Source organism: Oncorhynchus nerka, linkage group LG18 (genome assembly GCF_034236695.1).
Source record: "Oncorhynchus nerka isolate Pitt River linkage group LG18, Oner_Uvic_2.0, whole genome shotgun sequence".
Lineage (NCBI taxonomy): Eukaryota > Metazoa > Chordata > Actinopteri > Salmoniformes > Salmonidae > Oncorhynchus > Oncorhynchus nerka.
In genome coordinates, this window is record NC_088413.1 from 23,824,100 (window position 1) to 23,846,831 (window position 22,732).

The window sequence follows — 22,732 nt, forward strand, 5'->3', positions numbered from 1 at the left end:
TTATAGTCTGGTGTCAATGAAATGGAGTAGGCTGCCTATGCGTGGGAGGAGAATCAAGTGGCAGTCGTCTTTTCAAGAAAATTACATTAAATATGATTAGACTACAGTTTACTACAGTGTCTGTAAATAAATGATAATGGACAGAAGTGGAGAACGCTCAACCAACGTTAGTCAAGGTGCAATAATACAAATGATTGAAAAGGCGTAACGCGCGGATAGGCTAAGGTGAGCGAACCTTTAATTTTCAATAAATATTATTTACCCATTTATTTGTCTCTGCCTGCAAATTATCCTCCTAAAAGGTAGGCAATACCCTATATGCAAAACGTAGTTCAAGAGAATGTACAAGTGTCCACTCATCGTTCTCGCTGCTCATATTCAGTAGCCACACATGCGAAATAAAGCAGTCTATATAGGCAATGCGGAGAAGAGTAACAGTATTACTTTAGTCCGTACCCTCGCCGGGCTCGAACCAGGGACCCTCTGCACACATTGACAACTGACACCCACGAAGCATCGTTAACCATCGCTCCACAAAATCCTCGGCCCTTGCGAGTGACGTCACCGATTGAAACGCTATTAGCGCGCACCACCGCTAACTAGCTAGCCATTTCACATCGGTTACAGAAGTGTAACCAAAACAATACACTTACTGGGCAATATAATGTAGCAATTACCCTCATCACTGTATCATTATGTGCATTATTATCATTATGTGCATACATTTGTCTTCAATGTCTTCTTACCTTTTTATAAACATTCATTCTCATATTCATTCATATTCTCTCTTTAATTTATACTTCATATAAATATGTGACAGAACGAACAAACAAATGACATACATGACAACAACCACTAAACAACAATTCTACAAAATTATCAAATAGCAATTTAAAAACTCTGATCACCCCAACGTTCATTCATTGAGAGCACATCCAGGCCTCTTCACAAGGCTTAGCACATTGTTATCAATGGAAACTTCCACAGCTCTATCCCAAGATACAGTATTGACTTCAATGTTTCTCTGGTGGCTTGACTATTCCAGAATCCCCTCTGGATGGCAGCTCATAGATCCCTCTTGACTTCAAATTTGCATATGCAGGAGTCTCTCTGGCTGTCCATGTAAGGTTTACAACCCATGTGCATGACAGCCTCAAACAGCAGGGTCACAGTATTCTCACACGCTGTATAGAGAGAGACATGGAAACACGACTTGATCATTATATACAGACATATGAAACACACAGAAAAATGAATCAATATCAAATGTTATTTGTCACGTGCACAGTAGGTATAAAAGGTGCAGTGAAATGCTTGTGCTAGCTCCCTCAACATTGCAGTACTATAATTAAGCAATATGGCCCGAGGGGGTGTGGTATATGGCCAATATTCCACGGCTAAGGGCTGTTCTTATGCACGACAACACAGCCGTGGTATATTGGCCATACACACAAAAAAAAACAAGGTGACTTATTGCTATTATAAACTGGTTACCAACTTAATAGGTGCAGTAAAAATACAAGTTTTTTCATACCCGTTGTATGATATGATATACCACGGCTTTCAGCCAATCAGCATTCAGGACTTGAACCACCCGTTTTCTGTTGCATGCCCTAATATGGATATAGACCTCACCCTAAATTATAGACCTCACCAGAAATGCCATCAGGGGGAGTTGTATGAATTTCCGCACCAGCAAGATTGTTAGACTGGTTAAACCTGACTGAATGCTGAACTCACCAGTGAAGTGAAAGTGAAACAATTGACAATGGTGAGTGCAGGGTTCAGTATGATTTAACCAGGCTACAAGATGGTGGGCACATTATTGAATTAACTGTGAGGAATACTTGAGTCAAGTCCTGCTCTGTGTTCAACACTGGGAGCATATCAATACATGAATCAGCGTGGTGTTCAATAGGCAACACATGGAAGAAAACAGAAAGAAACAGGATGGAAGAAAACAGACTGAAACTGGCAGGAACTACAATAAGAAACACATTGTCGTGTTCCGTTGTAAAACGTTTTCTGTTGCATGCCCTAATAAACACAACCCAGTTGCCATCTTACCTTGGACACTCTGGGCCAGTCCCAACATCTTCTGTAATCTCCTACAGATGGTCTCCAGGCATTCCTGGAACTCATCGTCACAGTCGTGTTTATCACGGTTACAGGTGTCATAGCAACGGTCGTGCTGGTTACAGCACTTGGTCAAGGACGGGATGCCGATGTCAAACTGTAGAGTAGACAAAAGAGATGACCATTAGATCAATGCTCACAAATATTCAAAGCAATATATAATATGACAGGTGTAATAACATTCCTATAAACAGTGGTCGCTGTACAGGGGAGCCGCCCTACTATGGCTGACCCTGTAAAACATTCCTATAAACAGTGGTCGCCGTACAGGGAGCCACCCTACTATGGCTGACCCTGTAAAACATTCCTATAAACAGTGGTCGCCGTACAGGGGAGCCGCCCTACTATGGCTGACCCTGTAAAACATTCCTATAAACAGTGGTCGCCGTACAGGGAGCCGCCCTACTATGGCTGACCCTGTAAAACATTCCTATAAACAGTGGTCGCCGTACAGGGAGCCGCCCTACTATGGCTGACCCTGTAAAACATTCCTATAAACAGTGGTCGCCGTACAGGGGAGCCGCCCTACTATGGCTGACCCTGTAAAACATTCCTATAAACAGTGGTCGCCGTACAGGGGAGCCGCCCTACTATGGCTGACCCTGTAAAACATTCCTATAAACAGTGGTCGCCGTACAGGGGAGCCACCCTACTATGGCTGACCCTGTAAAACATTCCTATAAACAGTGGTCGCCGTACAGGGGAGCCGCCCTACTATGGCTGACCCTGTAAAACATTCCTATAAACAGTGGTCGCCGTACAGGGGAGCCTCCCTACTATGGCTGACACTGTAAAACATTCCTATAAACAGTGGTCGCCGTACAGGGGAGCCGCCCTACTATGGCTGACCCTGTAAAACATTCCTATAAACAGTGGTCGCCGTACAGGGGAGCCGCCCTACTATCGCTGACCCTGTAAAACATTCATATAAACAGTGGTCGCCGTACAGGGGAGCCACCCTACTATGGCTGACCCTGTAAAACATTCCTATAAACAGTGGTCGCCGTACAGGGGAGCCACCCTACTATGGCTGACCCTGTAAAACAACACATTTCACTGTGTGACAATAAAATTAAATACATTTGGTGTGTGTGTGTGGGGGGGGTCTTAATTTCTGGTCCTGAAGAGCCACAGCTATAGAGAGTTGCACCCCTTCTGAAAAAACCTACACTCGATCCCTCCGATGTCAACAACTACAGACCAGTATCCCTTCTTTCTTTTCTCTCCAAAACTCTTGAACGTGCCGTCCTTGGCCAGCTCTCCCGCTATCTCTCTCAGAATGACCTTCTTGATCCAAATCAGTCAGGTTTCAAGACTAGTCATTCAACTGTAAGACATTCTCTTCTCTGTATCACTGAGGCGCTCCGCACTGCTAAAGCTAACTCTCTCTCCTCTGCTCTCATCCTTCTAGACCTATCGGCTGCCTTAAAACGATACAGTGAACCATCAGAGCCTCCTCTCCACCCTAAAACTCCTATAAACAGTGGGCATCTCCGGCGCGGCCCACGCTATGGATTGACGTCCTACCTGACAGGTCGCTCCTACCAGGTGGCGTGGCGAGAATCCGGCTGACCTCTGTAAAACGTCCTCTCACCACTGGTGTCCCCCAGGGCTCTGTTCTAGGCCCCTCCTAAAACATTTCTCGCTATACACCAAGTCACTTGGCTCTGTAATAACCTCACATGGTCTCTCCTATCATTGCTATGCAGACGTAAAACACAATTAATCTTCTCCTTTCCCCCTTCTGACGACCAGGTGGCTGTAAAACATTCTCTGCATGTCTGGCAGACATATCAGTGTGGATGACGGATCATCACCTCAAGCTGAACCTCGGCAAGACGGAGCTGCTCTTCCTCCCGGGGAAGGACTGCCCGTTCCATGATCTCTATAAATCACGGTTGACAACTCCATTGTGACCCTGTAAAACATTCCTATCCCAGAGCGCTAAGAACCTCTACTATGGCGTGATCCTGGAAAACATTCCTGTCAGTTCTCAAATAACATCAAGGCGGTGGCCCGTTCCTGTAGGTTCATGCTCTACAACATCCTATAAACGACCCTGCCTCACACAGGAAGCGGCGCAGGTCCTAATCCAGGCACTTGTCATCTCCGTCTGGATTACTGCAACTCGCTGTTGGCTGGGCTCCCTGCCTGTGCCATTAAACCCCTACAACTCATCCAGAAGCCGCAGCCCGTGGCTGGTGTTCAACATTCTATAAAAGTTCTCTCACGTCACCCCGCTCCTCCTGTAAAACATTACTCTCCACTGGCTTCCAGTTGAGGGAGCTCGCATCCTACTATGGCAAGACCATGGTAAAACATTGCCTATAAGCTGTGGGGAACGGCACCTCAGTACCTCCAGGCTCTGATCAGGCCCTACACCCAAACAAGGGCACTGCGTTCATCCACCTCTGGCCTGCTCGCCTCCCTACCACTGAGGAAGTACAGTTCCCGCTCAGCCCAGTCAAAACTGTTCGCTGCTCTGGCCCCCAATGGTGGAACAAACTCCTATAAACCTCACGACGCCAGGACAGCGGAGTCAAACCACCTTCAGGAGACACCTGAAACCCCACTATGGCTCTTTAAGGAATACCTAGGATAGGATAAAGTAAACCTTTTCCCCCCCCTTAAAAGACCTAGATGCACTATTGTAAAGTGGCTGTTCCACTGGATGTCATAAGGTGAAAGCACCAATTTGTAAGTCGCTCTGGATAAGAGCATCTGCTAAATGACTTAAATGTAAAATGTAAATGTGTGTGCAGGCGTCACTGTCTGAAACACAGGTCTCTGCTAATCATAGAAAACATGAGTTGCTAAACCAGGTGGATTAGTGCTGGACTGGGATAACAGTCTGCACACAGGACTAATAGGGAAGACCACTGCTATAGATCAAAGTCATACATGACACTAGCTCACCTGGAATCCGAACAGGGGTGACCCACATCCATTGGGTGGGTTTGGTTTGTAACCAGGCCGGGGTTCTGGTTTGTAACCTGCAAGGAAAGAGCAAAGGTAGAGGTATTCAGAGTTCTTCTTTAATCTTGTTGAGAGAGACAACCTGTTCAGAGAAACTACAGTGTGTGTTGGGGGTGGCACTGTACCAGTTTAATGGCTTTGTTTGTGGAACATAATCACTTTCAACTGAGCTTTTTAATAAATGGCTTGTCTGCATAATAAGCAAAGTAGTTATGGCCATGTTTTTAGTTCCATTACCAACAAGTACTGACTGTGTGTGTGGCCTGGGAGACCTTACCATCGCTGCATTCATAGTGACACAGTCCATCTTGTCCTCCAAATAAGTCCAGAGCAACGTTGAGGTATTTGTCAATGTTATGGATCCCATTGCGAATGGTTTTTAAAGTCATCCGCCAGTCCGGTGTTTCAGGTTCCTTACTACATGACACACAGCTCAGAAATCCATAGAAAGATAGTAAGCTAACGAGAAAAACCGGGATACAACTGTTATGATGCATGATGACAGCACCGGTGCTAGAAAATAGTTGCAATTGTTCGGCATGTGAATCCAAAGTTAAATGACTGCACCAAACGTCGGTAAAAAAATCATTTCACACTTTCCCAAATGTTACACTATTGGTCCTATTCGGTGTCAACAAATCGCCTGTCATGCAATTCCCTTCCCGGATGTGGGATTAGTCACGTGACAGCAATAAACCTATCAGTGCCAATAGATACATGGCACTTACAGTACACGTGGTCACTCAACGCCCACAGATGTTCGAAGTTCATGCATGCCACGAACAAACAAACGTATATTCATGACCGATTTGATGATTTTTACTGAGAAATTGTCTTGCTTTCTATTTTAAGGCAATATTAATCAGTGTAGTACTTAAGTATTTTTTTACTTTAGTGTTTTTTTTGGGGGGGGTTATCTGTACTTTACCATTTATATTTTTTGCCAACATTTAATTTACTACTTTTCTAAAGAAAATAATGTACTTTTTACTCCATACATTTTACGTGACACCCAAAAGTATTTACAGTTGGACAGGAAACTGGTCCAATTCACACACATCAAGAGAACATCCCTAGTCATCCTTACTGCTTCTGATCTGGCAGACTCACTAAACACAGATGCTTCCTTTGAAAATTGTCTGTGTGCCCAGTTATGTCAATTTAAAAAAGGCAAGAAGTGTGCTGGCTTGCTTAATATACAGCATTTGAAGTGGTTTATACTATTACTACCTAAGTACATTTTAGCAGTTCCATTTAGTTTTGCTACATTTAAAACCATTTACATTTAACACCAAATACTTCGTATTTTACTGGGTGACTTACCTTAATAGAAAATTACAAAAGTATCTTTCCTTTTACTCAAGTATGACAATGGAGTACTTTTCCCACCACTGATCAATACAAGTGATAATCACTGTAGGCCTATAACCTATGTATTTTTCAGAAACACCACAATTCTCAAGGACTTCCAGGAAAAACAGCAAAGTCTCCTTTCTAGTAGACTTGTTCAGTTGCATTTCAGTTTTAAGAATCACAGTACCAAGCTGGAGCATGTAGCCATACAAATCCACAACACATCTTTTACAAGCCTCATAAATATGGTGAGGCCATATTAGGTTGAGAACAAGGCTTCCTGCAAAACAGAAGTGAGACTGTATACGAACTACTAGAGTAACGGATCTGTATGCCAGGGAGAATATTATGTGGAGAGAATAGGCCTACAGTCTGAGTACTATGAACACATTTTAAAAGGGTGTTTAACCTGCCCTTCCATCTGCTTCAGACACACAATTGCACAAGCGCTTGTGCTCGAAACAAATCAAAACTGCTTCTGGTAATAATTTATTGTTTATTCAAATGATTAATCGAGCAATGAAGAAAAACCTTGTTTTTCTACTTAAATAACTCCATAAATTTTCAAACATTCAAAATGAAAAATATACAATTGATGAAGATTATGGTTCCGACTTCACATTTTTTCCCAGGCCAAAAAAAGTTCAAGTGAGACAGTGGTCATTTCTTCATCTGCGGAATGAACTTCAAGGTCCATGTAACTCCACACAAGGTTCCACTGTGGGTTCCACTGTGGGTTCCACTGTGGTAGCTAGGAAGCATTCTCTGGGTTCCTCACAATACTAGCACTGCTAATGTATGGATTGGAAGGAGGGCAGCATCTCCAGATGAGCCTAAAAATCTTGTTTAAGTCAAGCAGGTGAAGTAGTTATCTAGAGTGAAGAAGACGGTGATTTGCTTGTTACAGCAGAATGCTTGGCGCTTCAATACTCGAGGCACCACCACAATGCCTTCTGCTTTTCCAGTCAGTGTTCATTTCCAGAGTGGGTTCTTATTTCCAGAAAACACAAAAAGACAAGCAAAGATAGAAGAGAAAGAAGTTGTGGTTCTCAAGTGTTTTGAGAGGTTGGTCTATTCTTCAGTTGGTTCATTGAGATGCAGCAAGGCAGTTCCCAGGGAGGAGGGGGTGGTGAGGAGGATGGAAAGATGGGTACTGGGGGAGGGATGGGGACAGCTTATAACGTCAATGGTAAGGCTAATTATTTGTATTTTTCCTCCTTTCAATCTCCATGGTTTTCCTTTAAAAAAAAACATTTACATACATATTATATATCTATTCATATATCTCTTCTAAAAGCGTCCTGTGGGAGCCTGCGGCATCGGGCGGGCTCAGCCCCCTCTGAACAGGTCATTTAGTCTGTCCAGCTCCTTGCAGTTATCCATGGTCATCAGCTCAGCCTTCTTACGCAGGCGGTCGTCCCTGTAGACCTTAGCAGCATACAGCAAGTCTGTTTCTGAGAGAGAAGGGGAGATGAACAGAAGACTCAGTCAATATCAGCCATGTCACACTAAGCTACGTCGAGGGAATGCTTTCGTCACAAAATAGAAGGAAATTAATGCCTGTTTTGTACGAGTAACTTGTATTGCTTTACATGGGGCTAATTTGATTGAAGTCCTCACTGTAATTATACACTGCAGGGGCTGCGTGCTACGCCACTGCTTATAACTATAAGAAATCTGTGTCAAATCAATTATATCCAGGTCAGAGCTTCAGCTAGGCATTTGGTTTTCTAACTTGCTAGGTACGTGGCTAGATTACAGCAGAGACATTTAATCTCCTCCTGGATCAAGATCCCTGTTGCCTAAATTGTTTTAATACTTCTGGTAGTACCTGGTATGGTACAGAAACGGTATGAACATCTGGATACCGCCCAACTAATAGAGGCATGATGGACACCTACTCGTCTGCCTCTCCTTCCAGCAGTTGTTTCTGACATTAGACACGTAGTCCTCCTCCACGTTCTTCTCAATCTTCTGCAGATTGGAGCCCTTGTACTCTGTCTTGAAGTCTCTGTTGACGTAGTAATCCACATGCAGGTTCTCCGTCTGCCGTTTCACCGTCTGCCCCGTGGACCTGGAGAGGACAGAGGACAGGCATCAGGTTACCTACGGCTGTTCTGAGAACAGCGAGATGTATAGCTTTTTATACCTGGTGAAGAGAGGAGGCAATGCATCAGTACTTTACTGGTAGGTGTGTCCGTTACATACACCAACCATGTCACCATTGGACAGTATTTTTCAGCACCGAGCATGTGGAGCAGGGGTACAGAATAAAAGGCCTGGGTCGTGTTCAGGTGGGAGAAAACGTTTTGAAACAGACTGGTACCACTTAAATACATGTGTCCAATATGAACACAACCTTTAAGTACTGTGATCCACACTGAGCACGACCCCAGCGTGTGTGTATGTACACGTACGGTCTGGAGTAGAGGCTGTAGGGGGGGGTAGACACCATCAGTTGGCTCAAGATGGACACCAGGATGAGTACAACGATGGGTATCAGCTGGATAAACATGGAGAACCCTCCCTGGAAAACAGATTACAAAAATCACTAAGCATACACTATTTTGTCCTGCAGCTCAGTTGGTAGAGCATGGCACTTGCAACGGCAGGATAGTGGGTTTGATTCCCAGGATCACCCATACGTAAAATGTATGCACGCATGACTAAGCCGCTTGGGATAGAGTCAGCTAAATGGCATATATTACTATTTAATATTTTAAGACATGTACTGTCCTGTTAGTGACTTTGCATGTTTTCCTGCTTTACTATGTAGCACACCGAAATTAACTAGAGCTCATCCCAGTCAAGGCTGGAACGGTTGCGTCCTTCACTAAAACAGAGCCTGCAATATGCTGCCGAGACTCCCATAGCTTGTAGAGGGGGGTCTGCTATGGAAGTCTGACCTGAAGTTACCCCAGACTCACTAGGTATTATATTGTAGAGTAGTGTAGATGCCAGACATGCATACATACATACCTCTCCCCTCTCCTCTGCTCTCTCCCGTCTTTGGTCCGTCTGCTGGCTGTATCGCGCCCTGCTGTTGGTGAACGTGTGGGCAGCCGCTGTGGAGAGGAGGTACCCTGTTAGTGACTCGGCAAAGACTTGCAATACAATACTCATTTAATAAACATTCATGTTTGAGCAAGACAATTGTGTTTGATGTAATGAATTAAGACTTGTTTAAACATTGAGACAAACTCTGCAACCATGATGAAATTAACTTCAAAATGTATGAGTGTCTCTTACAAGAGGGGAATCCTCCTCCGAAGAACATGTTGAAGAGGTCCTCGGGAGTGATGTCGGCCTCGAAGCCCCGGTGGAAGTCAAACCCTTGGCTGTGGGCGTGGCCAGGGCTGGTCGGCTCCTCCGCCCCGGTGAGGTCATACTGCTTTCTCTTGTCTGGGTTGCTAAGCACGGCGTATGCGTTGCCGATCTCTGTTAGAACCACAACACACTCGTGGTCAATAAGTGTCACATTAAGTCAGCGAAAAAGTAGACATTGGCTCGGATCCGATGCCCCATTTAACACTGATCTGCAAACTTCACGTCGGGGGGGCCAGACGTAGATACTCTGCCAGTCCTCAATCTATTCCAATTCAATTAATGGCAGGTCAAATTTATGCTGCTAACAATGCTGTAGGGGCTCACTTGTTCCAGACCCGGTCCGATCAGTGAGGGAAGCAGAAGAAGTCATTTTTGAAAGCTACTTTATTAAACAGAGCTGAGTGAGAGAGACCATTCTAGCAGGGGGGAGGGAGAGACAGCAACCAAACAAGCTGACTGGCACTATAGTAGACTAATAGCTGCCATAGCTCAATTATTTATCATCAAGTATGATTACGTAGTGCCCGTCTTAACTGCATCAAACCGGGAAAAGCTAGTTAAGGTAGGCTGAGGCTGCAGTGCATACACTTCCTGATCCTACAGTTACAAACAATTCTATTCAGATAAGTATTTATCGCCCTCCAGGTTCCCTCGGAGAGTTCATCAATGAGCTTGATAAGCTCCTTTCCTGAGGACGGCTCACCTCTCACAGTTCTGGGCGACTTTAACCTCCCCACGTCTACCTTTGACTCATTCCTCTCTGCCTCCTTCTTTCCACTCCTCTCCTCTTTTGACCTCACCCTCTCACCTTCTCCCCCTACTCACAAGGCTGGAAATACGCTCAACCTCATCTTTACTAGATGCTGTTCTTCCACTAACCTCACTGCAACTCCCCTCCAAGTCTCCGACCACTACCTTGTATCCTTTTCCCTCTTGCTCTCATCCAACACTTCCCACACTGCCCCTACTCGGATGGTATCGCGCCGTCCCAATCTTCGCTCTCTCTCCCCCGCTACTCTCTCCTCTTCCATCCTATCATCTCTTCCCTCTGCTCAAACCTTCTCCAACCTATCTCCTGATTCTGCCTCCTCAACCCTCCTCTCCTCCCTTTCTGCATCCCTTGATTCTCTATGTCCCCTATCCTCCAGGCCGGCTCGGTCCTCCCCTCCTGCTCCGTGGCTCGACGACTCATTGCGAGCTCACAGAACAGGGCTCCGGGCAGCCGAGCGGAAATGGAGGAAAACTCGCCTCCCTGCGGACCTGGCATCCTTTCACTCCCTCCTCTCTACATTTTCCTCTTCTGTCTCTGCTGCTAAAGCCATTTTCTACCACTCTAAAGTCCAAGCATCTGCCTCTAACCCTAGGAAGCTCTTTGCCACCTTCTCCTCCCTCCTGAATCCTCCTTCCCCCCCTCCCTCCCTCTCTGCAGATGACTTCGTCAACCATTTTGAAAAGAAGGTCGACGACATCCGATCCTCGTTTGCTAAGTCAAACGACACCGCTGGTTCTGCTCACACTGCCCTACCCTGTGCTCTGACCTCTTTCTCCCCTCTCTCTCCAGATGAAATCTCGCGTCTTGTGACGGCCGGCCGCCCAACAACCTGCCCGCTTGACCCTATTCCCTCCTCCAGACCATTTCCGGAGACCTTCTCCCTTACCTCACCTCGCTCATCAACTCATCCCTGACCGCTGGCTACGTCCCTTCTGTCTTCAAGAGAGCGAGAGTTGCACCCCTTCTGAAAAAACCTACACTCGATCCCTCCGATGTCAACAACTACAGACCAGTATCCCTTCTTTCTTTTCTCTCCAAAACTCTTGAACGTGCCGTCCTTGGCCAGCTCTCCCGCTATCTCTCAGAATGACCTTCTTGATCCAAATCAGTCAGGTTTCAAGACTAGTCATTCAACTGAGACTGCTCTTCTCTGTATCACGGAGGCCCTCCGCACTGCTAAAGCTAACTCTCTCTCCTCTGCTCTCATCCTTCTAGACCTATCGGCTGCCTTCGATACTGTGAACCATCAGTTGGCTCTGTCATAACCTCACATGATCTCTCCTATCATTGCTATGCAGACGACACACAATTAATCTTCTCCTTTCCCCCTTCTGATGACCAGGTGGCGAATCGCATCTCTGCATGTCTGGCAGACATATCAGTGTGGATGACGGATCACCACCTCAAGCTGAACCTCGGCAAGACGGAGCTGCTCTTCCTCCCGGGGAAGGACTACCCGTTCCATGATCTCGCCATCACGGTTGACAACTCCATTGTGTCCTCCTCCCAGAGCGCTAAGAACCTTGGCGTGATCCTGGACAACACCCTGTCGTTCTCAACTAACATCAAGGCGGTGACCCGTTCTTGTAGGTTCATGCTCTACAACATCCGCAGAGTACGACCCTGCCTCACACAGGAAGCAGCGCAGGTCCTAATCCAGGCACTTGTCATCTCCCGTCTGGATTACTGCAACTCGCTGTTGGCTGGGCTCCCTGCCTGTGCCATTAAACCCCTACAACTCATCCAGAACGCCGCAGCCCGTCTGGTATTCAACCTTCCCAAGTTCTCTCACGTCACCCCGCTCCTCCGCTCTCTCCACTGGCTTCCAGTTGAAGCTCGCATCCGCTACAAGACCATGGTGCTTGCCTACGGAGCTGTGAGGGGAACGGCACCTCAGTACCTCCAGGCTCTGATCAGGCCCTACACCCAAACAAGGGCACTGCGTTCATCCACCTCTGGCCTGCTCGCCTCCCTACCACTGAGGAAGTACAGTTCACGCGCAGCCCAGTCAAAACTGTTCGCTGCTCTGGCCCCCAATGGTGGAACAAACTCCCTCACGACGCCAGGACAGCGGAGTCAATCACCACCTTCCGGAGACACCTGAAACCCCACCTCTTTCAGGAATACCTAGGATAGGATAAAGTAATCCTTCTCACCCCCCCCTTAAAAGATTTAGATGCACTATTGTAAAGTGGCTGTTCCACTGGATGTCTTAAGGTGAACGCACCAATTTGTAAGTCGCTCTGGATAAGAGCGTCTGCTAAATGACTTAAATGTAAATGTAAGTAGCAGCCTGCCTACCTATTGGTTCATGTAGACTATTCTTCTCCTTTAACTCCGTCATTTTAATTCCATCTTCCATTGATTAGATGTCTCCTAACTTTTGCCACACACGGAGTAAGGCTCAATGGCTGTAGCCCATTGCCACTTTGATGACTAACAAGAGCAGCAGCATAAATGATACAATTTCTCTCCCTCTACTGCAGCAGTTGCGTTTGGATTTGTACCTTCCGGACAAGTTGGTTAAATTTACACATTTATGTGAGACCTGTGTCAATCATATCAGATCCGACCCAGACCTGTGACTCGCCCGGGTCCCGAAATCGGGTACAGGTGGATCCGTGAAGACCTGTAGTCTACATTACAGCCAAATTTTTATTTATTTATTTTAACTTTATTTAACTAGGCAAGTCAGTTAAGAACAAATTCTTATTTTCAATGACAACCCACTATTTATAGGCTAACTGCCTGTTCAGGGGCAGCACCTTGTCAGCTCTGGGATTTGATCTTGCAACCTTTCGGTTACTAGTCCAACACTAACCACTAGGCTACCCTGCCGCCCCTGTAGATGCCAGACATACATACCTCTCCCCTCTCCTCTGCTCTGCTCTCTCCCGTCTTTGGTCCGTCTGCATCGCGCCCTGTGATACATGTGATTGGCACCGAACACAAAAACAATGCTTGTGAAACTTCTTACTTTTGAAGGCCTCTGTAGCTCCGGGGGCTTGGTTTTTGTCTGGGTGGAACTTGAGTGCTAGTTTCCTGTAGGCTTTCTTCAGCTCCTCCTCATTGGCCTCCTTGCTGGTGCCCAGGACTTCATAGTAGTCCTTACACCGCTTTATCCTTTAAGAGAGATGACAGTGAGTGATTCATCAGGGCTATGTTACACATGTCCAGGAAACAGATAGACCTAGTTACAATGCAGTGGATCTGATTAATCATGAGGGTTGTAGCACAGATCACATTTGGCCCAAAGGCAATACAAAAAACCTCTAATGGATATGTTTTGCTTCAAGAACTAGTGTTTGGAAAGTATCTAGGTTGTGCCTTTACATTTAGAGAAAATAAACATCCAAGTGAATAATTTTCACTTCTGGTCTATTTCGCAAGAGTTCCAGGAAGTCTCGCAATGTTGCGCCTCTGGGTTTAGAAAACTGTGCTCCTGGAGTACCATTTGAAACCACAAGAGGCCAAATCAACATTGGTGGCAGAACAGAGCAGGAGAGTTCAAACGCAATACACAGAGTCGATTGCATGACCTGCAGAAGAGAGATTGCCTCCAGTCTCCAAGGATGAGATACTTGCCAGACTGTTACATTAACATTCAATTAGAATAATCAAATATATGCTGATGTCACTGTGTACCTTTCAATTGGAGGTTAAACCCTACGTTGCATGTAGGCCTGTTTTAACAAAAAATACAGGTTAGTCTCTAAACAAACACAGCATCTTAGTAAAGAAACATACCGTCTTATGCTCTTTACAATGGGACTAGATGTTGGTCAGGCCTACCAAGCACTATGTGAGTGTTGCCATAACGAGATGTGTCACAGCTCTCTTTTGTTTCTCTCTCAGTCCCTCTCCCTTCCCCTCTCACTGGCCTTATGGGCACCTTGCCGAGTCGGAGGTTCCCATAGGGGTAGTATGGTGTGTAGAACACTGCAGTGTCCTCATTGAGCAGTTGATTAACGGCCCACACACACACACCACCAATGGCACAAAGCCGACCACAACAAGTCACCCAAACAGCTCTGCCATGAAAGACTCGCATACAAATACACAGACAACCCGTCTGCTGTCATTAGCTCAGCAAACACTGCAAATATTCCACAGGCTTCAACTTCAAACCCAACTACAAAATGTTGAGCTGAGTAAGTGTTTCAACAGCAGCCTTCTCTACATAAAAAGTGTGTTATTGGCTGGCTCATAGTACAGTAGAGAAGTTTAACCCCTCTGAGTACACCACACTGGACTGGGGGATTATGAGTGATCCTGTATGTCAACTGCAGGGTTAATTAACAAACCATAAAGATGCTAGAGAAAACAAAACATGGAGCCCAATAGAACCATCTAACTACCGTCAGACGACCTCGCTAGGGGAAGGTGGTGGAGGCCTAGGCTACACTCGGCCCATTATTAGCAACACTTCTGTTCATCAGGGACATCAGTCGCTCGGAGCTCCCAGTCCCAGCCACCTACCCTGGCCTATGGGGACAGCAATGATGAAACAGTGACACAGAAAGAGAGGTGTTTAACAAGAACTCTCAAGGGAGATCATTCTAGAACACCCCTCCCCCCACGGTTGGTATGATTCAGGGTCCAACAACAATCAGTGGCCAAAGACCCATACTAGCTAACATACTATTTAGCACGTACCGTTCAGTAAAAAGTGTGCAGTGTGCCACAACACAGTAGCGGCTACTGATTGGCCGAGTGGGTGGGGCTGCTGCATGCGGGTCGATTCCCCCAAATTCAACAGAAATGAATCGCATTAACCAACCTGATAATAGCCAATTTGATTCATTTCTCTAATCAGGAATGGAGTTATAGTCTCTCTATAACCAGCCTCAGTAGGCCTATCACATTCAACCTATACTGCAGTAGACCATATAGCCCAGTGGTGTATAACTCATTCCATTTATAGCCTAGTGTCTGCTGTTTGTTCTTCTTCTGTTGAATTAAGAGCTGGACAACCAGGTGAGGGGAGTTCCTTACTAATCAGTGACCATTAATCAAGTACAAGGGAGAAGTGAAAACCCAGTCACTCGGCCCTCCATGGAATGAGTTTGACATATGTTATATCTCTCATTTAAAAAGGACGGAATACAGAAACAGATCATTTAGTTCAATTTCAAAATATTTAGTCAAATCAAAGTGCTGTAGCATATATAAATTAAATCAAATGGTGTAGTACACACACAATAACTCAAAATGTTCAAATCAAAAGCCTATTGAACAGAAGAAGAAAAAACTGTCAGGTGAATCGCAAATTCAGAACCGCTGGACAGTAACAAAGCACTGATCATTGGGAACAAGATCAGAATGACTGCTAGGCTTGATCCATAAATTAAATAGTTTGTTTTGTAGGCTACCTATCTATATGTTCAAATCAAAAGGCCTGATTAACATGACATCAATAATGCAGCCACATCCCGAGTCCCTAGTGCAGACACACTGACAAAAGATGGTTTATTATTTAGTTTTAAAGCGCTGATGGCCAAGAAACTGAGAAGCCAGAAATTCCACTGCACCCCCCCCAAAAAAAAGAATAACACTTCCGTTTTCAAAGATGTAGCCTAAAATGCAATTCTCGTGATCATTTTAAGGAGTACAAACTCTACATTTGAAACGCCACGCAGAAGCTTCACTATTTAGCATCTTCCAAAATAAGTAGCTTTGTTAGGCCCAAGTTCTCTTCCCTGAAAGCCGTGGTATATCAGAAAGTATACAAAATGTTACTGTTATAATTACTTTGGTAACCAGTTTATAAGAGCAATCCCTTGCAGCCCACCTCTTTCAATGTATAGTGGAAAGGTGTGCCCACCGAATGCAACTAGATGAGCCGAAATGAGTATAACATCCTGGCATTTTAACATTTCTCACGACCCCCCCCCCCCCCCCAAAAAAATCTAACGACAGCCTTAATCTGGAAAATCTCATTTTTACATAAAAAATAACCTTCAATTGATAGCCTTTTCATCTCTTATCAAAAGAACCCAATACATACATTTACTCAGTAAAATTATATTTCTCAAATGATTCTCAGCAACAATTGTATATCGTACCAAATAATAATCTGTACTGTTAATTATTAGTCCCCCCGTAAAAAAATAAAAAGAGGTTTATTTTGGGCGACTACACTGACCCAGACGTTGAATACCACTGCTTTAAACCAGGATGGGCATCTGGACACAATGGATCGGTTGACATCACTTGACTTTCACCTGTTCCACCGCAAACTGTCAAACAATCTCACAAGTATCAGACACCGTAAACTCCCAGCTGCTATCTAATCAACGCAACATTAACCCACCCCTGGTTATCCACTATTAACAAACAATTGTTTAATTTAAATTTATTTTTAAATAAGGCAATATCTGCCAATTAATTTCCAGCAACATTGCCTGTGTGTCTATGTGGTGCGTGAGTTTATCACTCTGTGTGTAGCCTGTTGATGTCATAACTGTCTTGTGGGTTGCCATAAATACAGTCCCCAAAACCATCACTTAAACATTAACTGCAAAGATCAGAATAACTACTAAGTCTTGATCCATAAATTAAATAGTTTTAGTTTTGTAAGCTAGGCTTGAGACCATCCGTGCCTCCCTTCTGGCTTGACAGTGCAGTCGCTGCTGTGCCAGGTCCTTGGCAATGAATTCCCGTTCCTGTAGAGCTCTACGGGCCTGCACATCCAATTGGTGACATCTTTCGTCAGCCTGTCGTTCCTCCTCAATCTGACGCTCAATTTCCTCCAAAGCTAATAGTTTCATCCTGTCTTGTAGGACAGCGGTCTGTGAATCGCTGAGGGCTAGTGAATGGCGGCTGCCATGGCCACTTCCAAAGGGGTATCCACTGGTCAAACTTCCACTCCGTCTAGTGCTTCACGATTTCCCATTAGTTTTTTAAGGGGTGAGCGGAGCCTGCCTCAGGAAGCTGGTCGACCTGTGCTATGGGAGTCACCTCCATGGGTTCTTCCTGTAGACCACTTTCCTGCTCCAAAGCAGTTTCAGGTCCTTGGCTCAAAGGGGATGGTTGATGGCTGAAACGTATAGTTGATCCATCAACACTTTGAGCTCTGGTGGGCTTGCCCTTTGATGTCAGAAATTCAATCACATAATCCTTAAGATAACCAGGTGCTTGCCTGGTTCTTCTGGTGCTGCTGGTGGTTGAGGATGAAGCCTTCGTTGCTTTAGGCTTAGCTCCTGGATATTTCCTTTGTTCCAAGACCTTTCCCTCAGCTGCTCTCTCCTCTTCTTCTTCTTCTTCCTCTTCCTTCCAGTGGAGACAATTCTTCCCTCTCACCTGTCTTTGGTTCAGTCATCATCCGGTTCGAAGGACCGGTTACTGTCAGAATGTTAAGCATAAAGCACTGACTAATGGTCCCTCGATTGGGACAGAATGACACAGAGTACATGGGTTAATTATTTTTGGTGTGAAGGATATACTTCCAGTTTCATCTAAAATACATCTGATTTGTGTGAGAGCATGCTCACATGACGTGTGACAGATCCTTATCAATCTCCTGTTGTGAGATGAACCAATCAGGTTAATAAAAAATGTAAATTATGATCTATTTTACACACACATGCAACAGGAAATTCAGGTGAGAAGGGGAATTTACAATCCACCATTTCCTCATCTTAACAGGTAGCCATACGAAAAAAAAATTTTCACATTGATAAATTCACATTGATTACAAAAACTCAGGGTCAACAACCCCAACCAGGCTGAAAGTGGCTCTCCCACCCTAATCGCCACATGAGAATGCACCAGAGTGAAGCAACACAACTACACACAGGCCTGCATGCTGCACACATGAAAAGTGGGACAGATGATCGTACCATACGGCCGTCAGGGAGGGCGGAACAGAGATTTTACAAACAGATAGCCAATCCCAAACAGATTACGCCAGTGAGCAATCAAGTGGAAAAAAAGTCAAAAGCCTCCTGCTCACTTCTGCACTCCTTCCACCTGGTCCTTGGTGAAGCCCTTGGTGCTGGGCTCGCCCCCTCCGGCCTCCTGGTCCTGCCCACCAGCCCGGGCCTTGGTGCTCTCCGAGGAGCTGTCTGTAGTACGCTGCCTGCAGTGCGTGCCATTCCCCGCAGAGCTGCCGTTCCTCGTCAAGGTGTCCAACAAGGCTAGGAGGGAAGAGAGAGATTAAGAGAGAACAAAGCATGACGTGGCACATTCAGAAAGAGAGACAAAGCTAAGCACTTCAAAAGGCAAATTTCACAGAACCAGATTAAAGACGGGTCCTCGACTAAAAAGCGTTCTCATTTTCAATCGAAAGTGTTTTTTTAGTCAAGGACTAGTCTTAATCTGGTTCTGGAAAACTGGCACTCAATCTTACAGGGCGAAACACAAGGCTCTTGAAAGTCAGACCACCATGCAAGGGAACATCAGCGGTTCACACAGAAACTAAGGTTACATTGTTCCCAGCATCCAGTTGGCTTCCATAGACGAGCTGTAGTGGAGATCTGGTCATGCTTCCATGAGAGCCGCAGGCGAATATATCCAGCTCTGGTTGCTCAATGAGAATGTGCTAAGCTTTTCCAATGACACAAAGCAGCGCTCTGTGTCAGTCTACCCATGACCACTGCAGCCTAAGCAACAGCCTGAGTATACTGCCTAGTGCATCGCTGTTCTCTCTGGCAGCACCCAGACTGTGCAACACAGCTCTGCAATTAGTGTGAAAGTTTACACAGGTAACTGTTGGATAGACACGCCAGAGTGAGAATACTGGCATGTCGGGAAAGATACTCATCTTAATGGTTGAAGTAGTAAATGTATTATTGCAAGACACTGAACTGAAGACTGTGGCTGTTTTTCTTCAATCAAAATGCAATCTTCCTGAATCCTCAGAATCCTCCTTGAATCCACTATTCTTTCTTGTTGTGAGTTAATGAAATAAATTAAAACTGAAATTAAAAAGTGAATAGGATGATGTTCCCTGGCCCACTGCCCTATCATTCCTTACCGTGGCCCCAGCTTAGCTCTGGCTTATGCACTACCATTGTTCCCTCAGCTCTGGGTCAATCATTCAATTAAGGGATTGAGGTGGACAAGCCTGTTCATCCCTCTAACCTCATCCTGCACGAGCCACGTTACCTCATCTGCTGACAGTGGAATCCCTACAAACCCCCTTACCTCATCCTGCAAGAGCCACATTACCTCAATTTCCAAAAAATTATTCTCAGCAGAAGTTGAGACCGCCACTTTTCTACTTCCTTCCATTTTTTATATTGAATAAGGCATTGGTGAGGAAGAGCTCGCAAGTAAGTATTTCACTGTACTGTTTGCACCTGCTGTATCCCATGAACATTACCAACTAAACATTGATTTGAGTGAGGTGAATAGGCTGCTATAGCCATTTCCTTGGTGACCATTATAAACACTATTTAACCAAACCTTGAGTGTTCACTACAACTAAATGTTCCTAGTGAATGTAAACGGTCATGTTTAACTGCATGATGTGAGAGTTAAGCCAACATGAGGAATAATTGCTGTCAACTGTCACATAGCCAACCGTTCAGCTAATATGTGTTCTATTATATATGGCTGCTGTGGAAATTGCCATTTACCTTCATAACAAGGTAAATATGTCTCCTGCCTGACATACTAGTATTGACCATTTCAGAAGCTTTTAAATATGATTGGTAGGTGGCAGGCTGCACAATTGACCATAATGCAAGCAGCCTCTTGCAAGCACACGATTCACTCACAAAACATAAGTGTTTGATTACAGACAAGCACTTTTCAACAGACAAAGCAATGAATTACAAAACATCACGGCAGCTGAGCGCAATAAGCAGATCAAATCAAATCAAATCAAATGATTTGAATAAGCAGATCAATTGCTTATGGCCCGAGGTAGCTGCTGGATCATCATCATGTATCAATACAACCACAGCCAGGCATGGCTTGTGTCCGGATAGTTAGCCAAGTCCCTTACTAAGCTAGTATCAGGCCTACATTGATACCCATTTTAAAATTACATTTCTGTCATGGGGACACTGGAAACAACCCCTAGCTGGCTAACTTACTGCTGCATATGCATCACTTGCTTAGTCAGTTGACCTTGTTATTGCGAAAGACCATACATGTGGGGAGATAACATCCCAGATTGGGAACTTCGCTCCACTGACCACATAATGCAAAACTGAATTTGTTGGCAATCCAACATTTAGCTAGCTCATATAGGCTAGCTAAAGTTTGTAAATGATAGTTAGCAATAGCTTTGCCAATTAGCTAGTTAGCATAGCCAGTCCACATTCGTCACGGAGCTAAAACATAACTATAAAATGAAACATAGCTTGTCAAGTGAGACATTTAACCGACATTTAACCGTCAACCTTATCAAATCAACAAAATGGGCTAAGAAATAACTAACGTCAAGTAGTTAACGTTAGCGACATAGTACACACTGATAGCATGCTAACGTTAGTTAGCCATTTAAAGAAACGTCACTTCTTCCTTTGCCCTGAACAGTTTAAAGCGTTAATGACGTTACTTAAACATTTCATCATGTATTCGTTTACGTATTATCGGTGCATTGCAAGTTAAAATATTCCAAGGCAAGTTGCCAAATCGTATTTGAAATCGGTGTTTAATGTGTAACGGGCTAACTAACGTGGCTAATGAACTGAAATATGGTAACGTAGATATTTACCTTTCGCTTTGTAGGTTGGAAAGAGCTTCTCTGCTTTGTTTAAGAATTTCACCGCCTTGTCTTTGTCTCCTGCTTCAAGAGCTTTAGTGGCTATATTTATACATTTTTCTGCTTCGTCTCTGTTCCCTTCCATCTTTCTTCCTCCCCCCCGGCTCTCAGCTGACAGTAGTGATGGGTAGTTCGCGAACGAACGGATCTTTTTGGTGAACGTCGGGAACCGAATCAGTGAAAGAGACGTTTATTTGGCTCCCTGATTTAAATACTGCTACAACAGCTTTTTTAAAATTTACATCAAGATAGTATTTAAATTCATAGTATTCATACATTTACAGCTTTTTAAAAATTTACATCAAGATAGTATTTAAATTCATAGTATTCATACATTTAGATATTTTTAACTCCCCCGGCAATCTGATAGCATATCAAATAAATCATGAGAACAACTAGTAAAATGAATAATACATAGTAAATCTACTGAACAATACATCATATAGACCCAGAAAAAGTGACAAATTATTGATACTCTCATGATTGTAAAGACGCGCTGGTTAAGAGTTCAGAAATGTCCGCTGCTGCTTTTTTCCATGTGTCCAAAGTGGACACCTTGGCCCTGTGCATATCCTGGTGTTGCTACTGCTTTTGATCTCAAAACGTTTTTTTTGCAGATAATTATTTTGTAATTTATCTAAAGCGGGTGAATCTTCCCTGCAGAAACAAAGTGGGCATGTCAATCTGGTCCATGCAACAAAAACAATTCAGCGCCATCTAATAATCCAGCCAGGTAAACATTTATTTGGAGGTGCATTTCCTGATTTGACATAATGGGAGCCTACCTTTAAATTGGACATTTGTTATTTTTTCACTGCTTCTAGATTTACATTTCTAAAATGTTCAACTTCATATTCATAATCTCCAGTACCACACTAACATATGTGAAAACACAGTGTTTATGTTTTGCAGTCAAAAAGATTGGAAACACATCTTCCTATGACGTTAACCAATTAGACAATTAGTAGGCACAGCTTACTAATAATTGGTTAAAATCATGACGCACATCAATGATGTCACTGGAAACACTTACCTTCTTTTCTTTATCAATTAAACATAGACACGTGCTGCCATTTTCACATATGTTGATGTTGATGTTGTGCTGAAGATGAATCTGAAGTAAAATAAAATACAAAAAGTTTAACTCACCTTCAAGCATTTTTAACAGAGACGTTTGGGGGCCAAATGAGCCGACTCTTTTACGTGACGGAGCCAAATGATTCGGCTCACCGAAAATACTCGAGAAGCGTCATCGCAAAACACATCTGAACGTTCGGAGCAGCACTTTCGTCAGTGATCCTCGGACGCTGCAATTATTTTGATCTCATATAGTGGGGTTGTTCTGCATTTCTCAATATTAGAGCATGACTTCCAACCCACTGAAATATACACTACATGACAATGTGGACACCTGCTCGTCAAACCTCATTCCAAAATCATGGACATTAATA

General features: G+C 44.4%; 2 protein-coding genes across 3 annotated transcripts; both read right to left on the minus strand.

Annotated features, from left to right (window-relative positions):
• Positions 1–771: 771 nt before the first annotated feature.
• Positions 772–5,800, minus strand: pla2g12a (phospholipase A2, group XIIA). Its single transcript, XM_065003811.1, is given in 5 exon segments — positions 772–1,184; positions 2,068–2,233; positions 5,053–5,129; positions 5,390–5,623; positions 5,626–5,800. Coding segments are annotated over 5 exon segments (624 nt in total). The 5' UTR covers positions 5,654–5,800; the 3' UTR covers positions 772–1,065.
• Positions 5,801–6,947: 1,147 nt separating this feature from the next.
• On the minus strand, positions 6,948–22,558 carry dnajb14 (DnaJ heat shock protein family (Hsp40) member B14). 2 transcript variants are annotated; one of them, XM_065003820.1, is made up of 8 exons: positions 22,431–22,558; positions 18,519–18,702; positions 13,542–13,687; positions 9,715–9,903; positions 9,445–9,530; positions 8,883–8,992; positions 8,367–8,539; positions 6,948–7,919 (listed from the first exon to the last, which is right to left on the minus strand). In XM_065003820.1, exons 1-8 carry the CDS (start codon positions 22,438–22,440, stop codon positions 7,795–7,797), a joined length of 1,023 nt encoding a protein of 340 aa, XP_064859892.1. In that variant the 5' UTR covers positions 22,441–22,558; the 3' UTR covers positions 6,948–7,794. The 2 variants fall into 2 exon arrangements, with proteins under 2 accessions (XP_064859892.1, XP_064859891.1); XM_065003819.1 differs by lacking the exon at positions 22,431–22,558 and adding an exon at positions 21,234–21,444.
• Between the last annotated feature and the right edge of the window lie 174 nt (positions 22,559–22,732).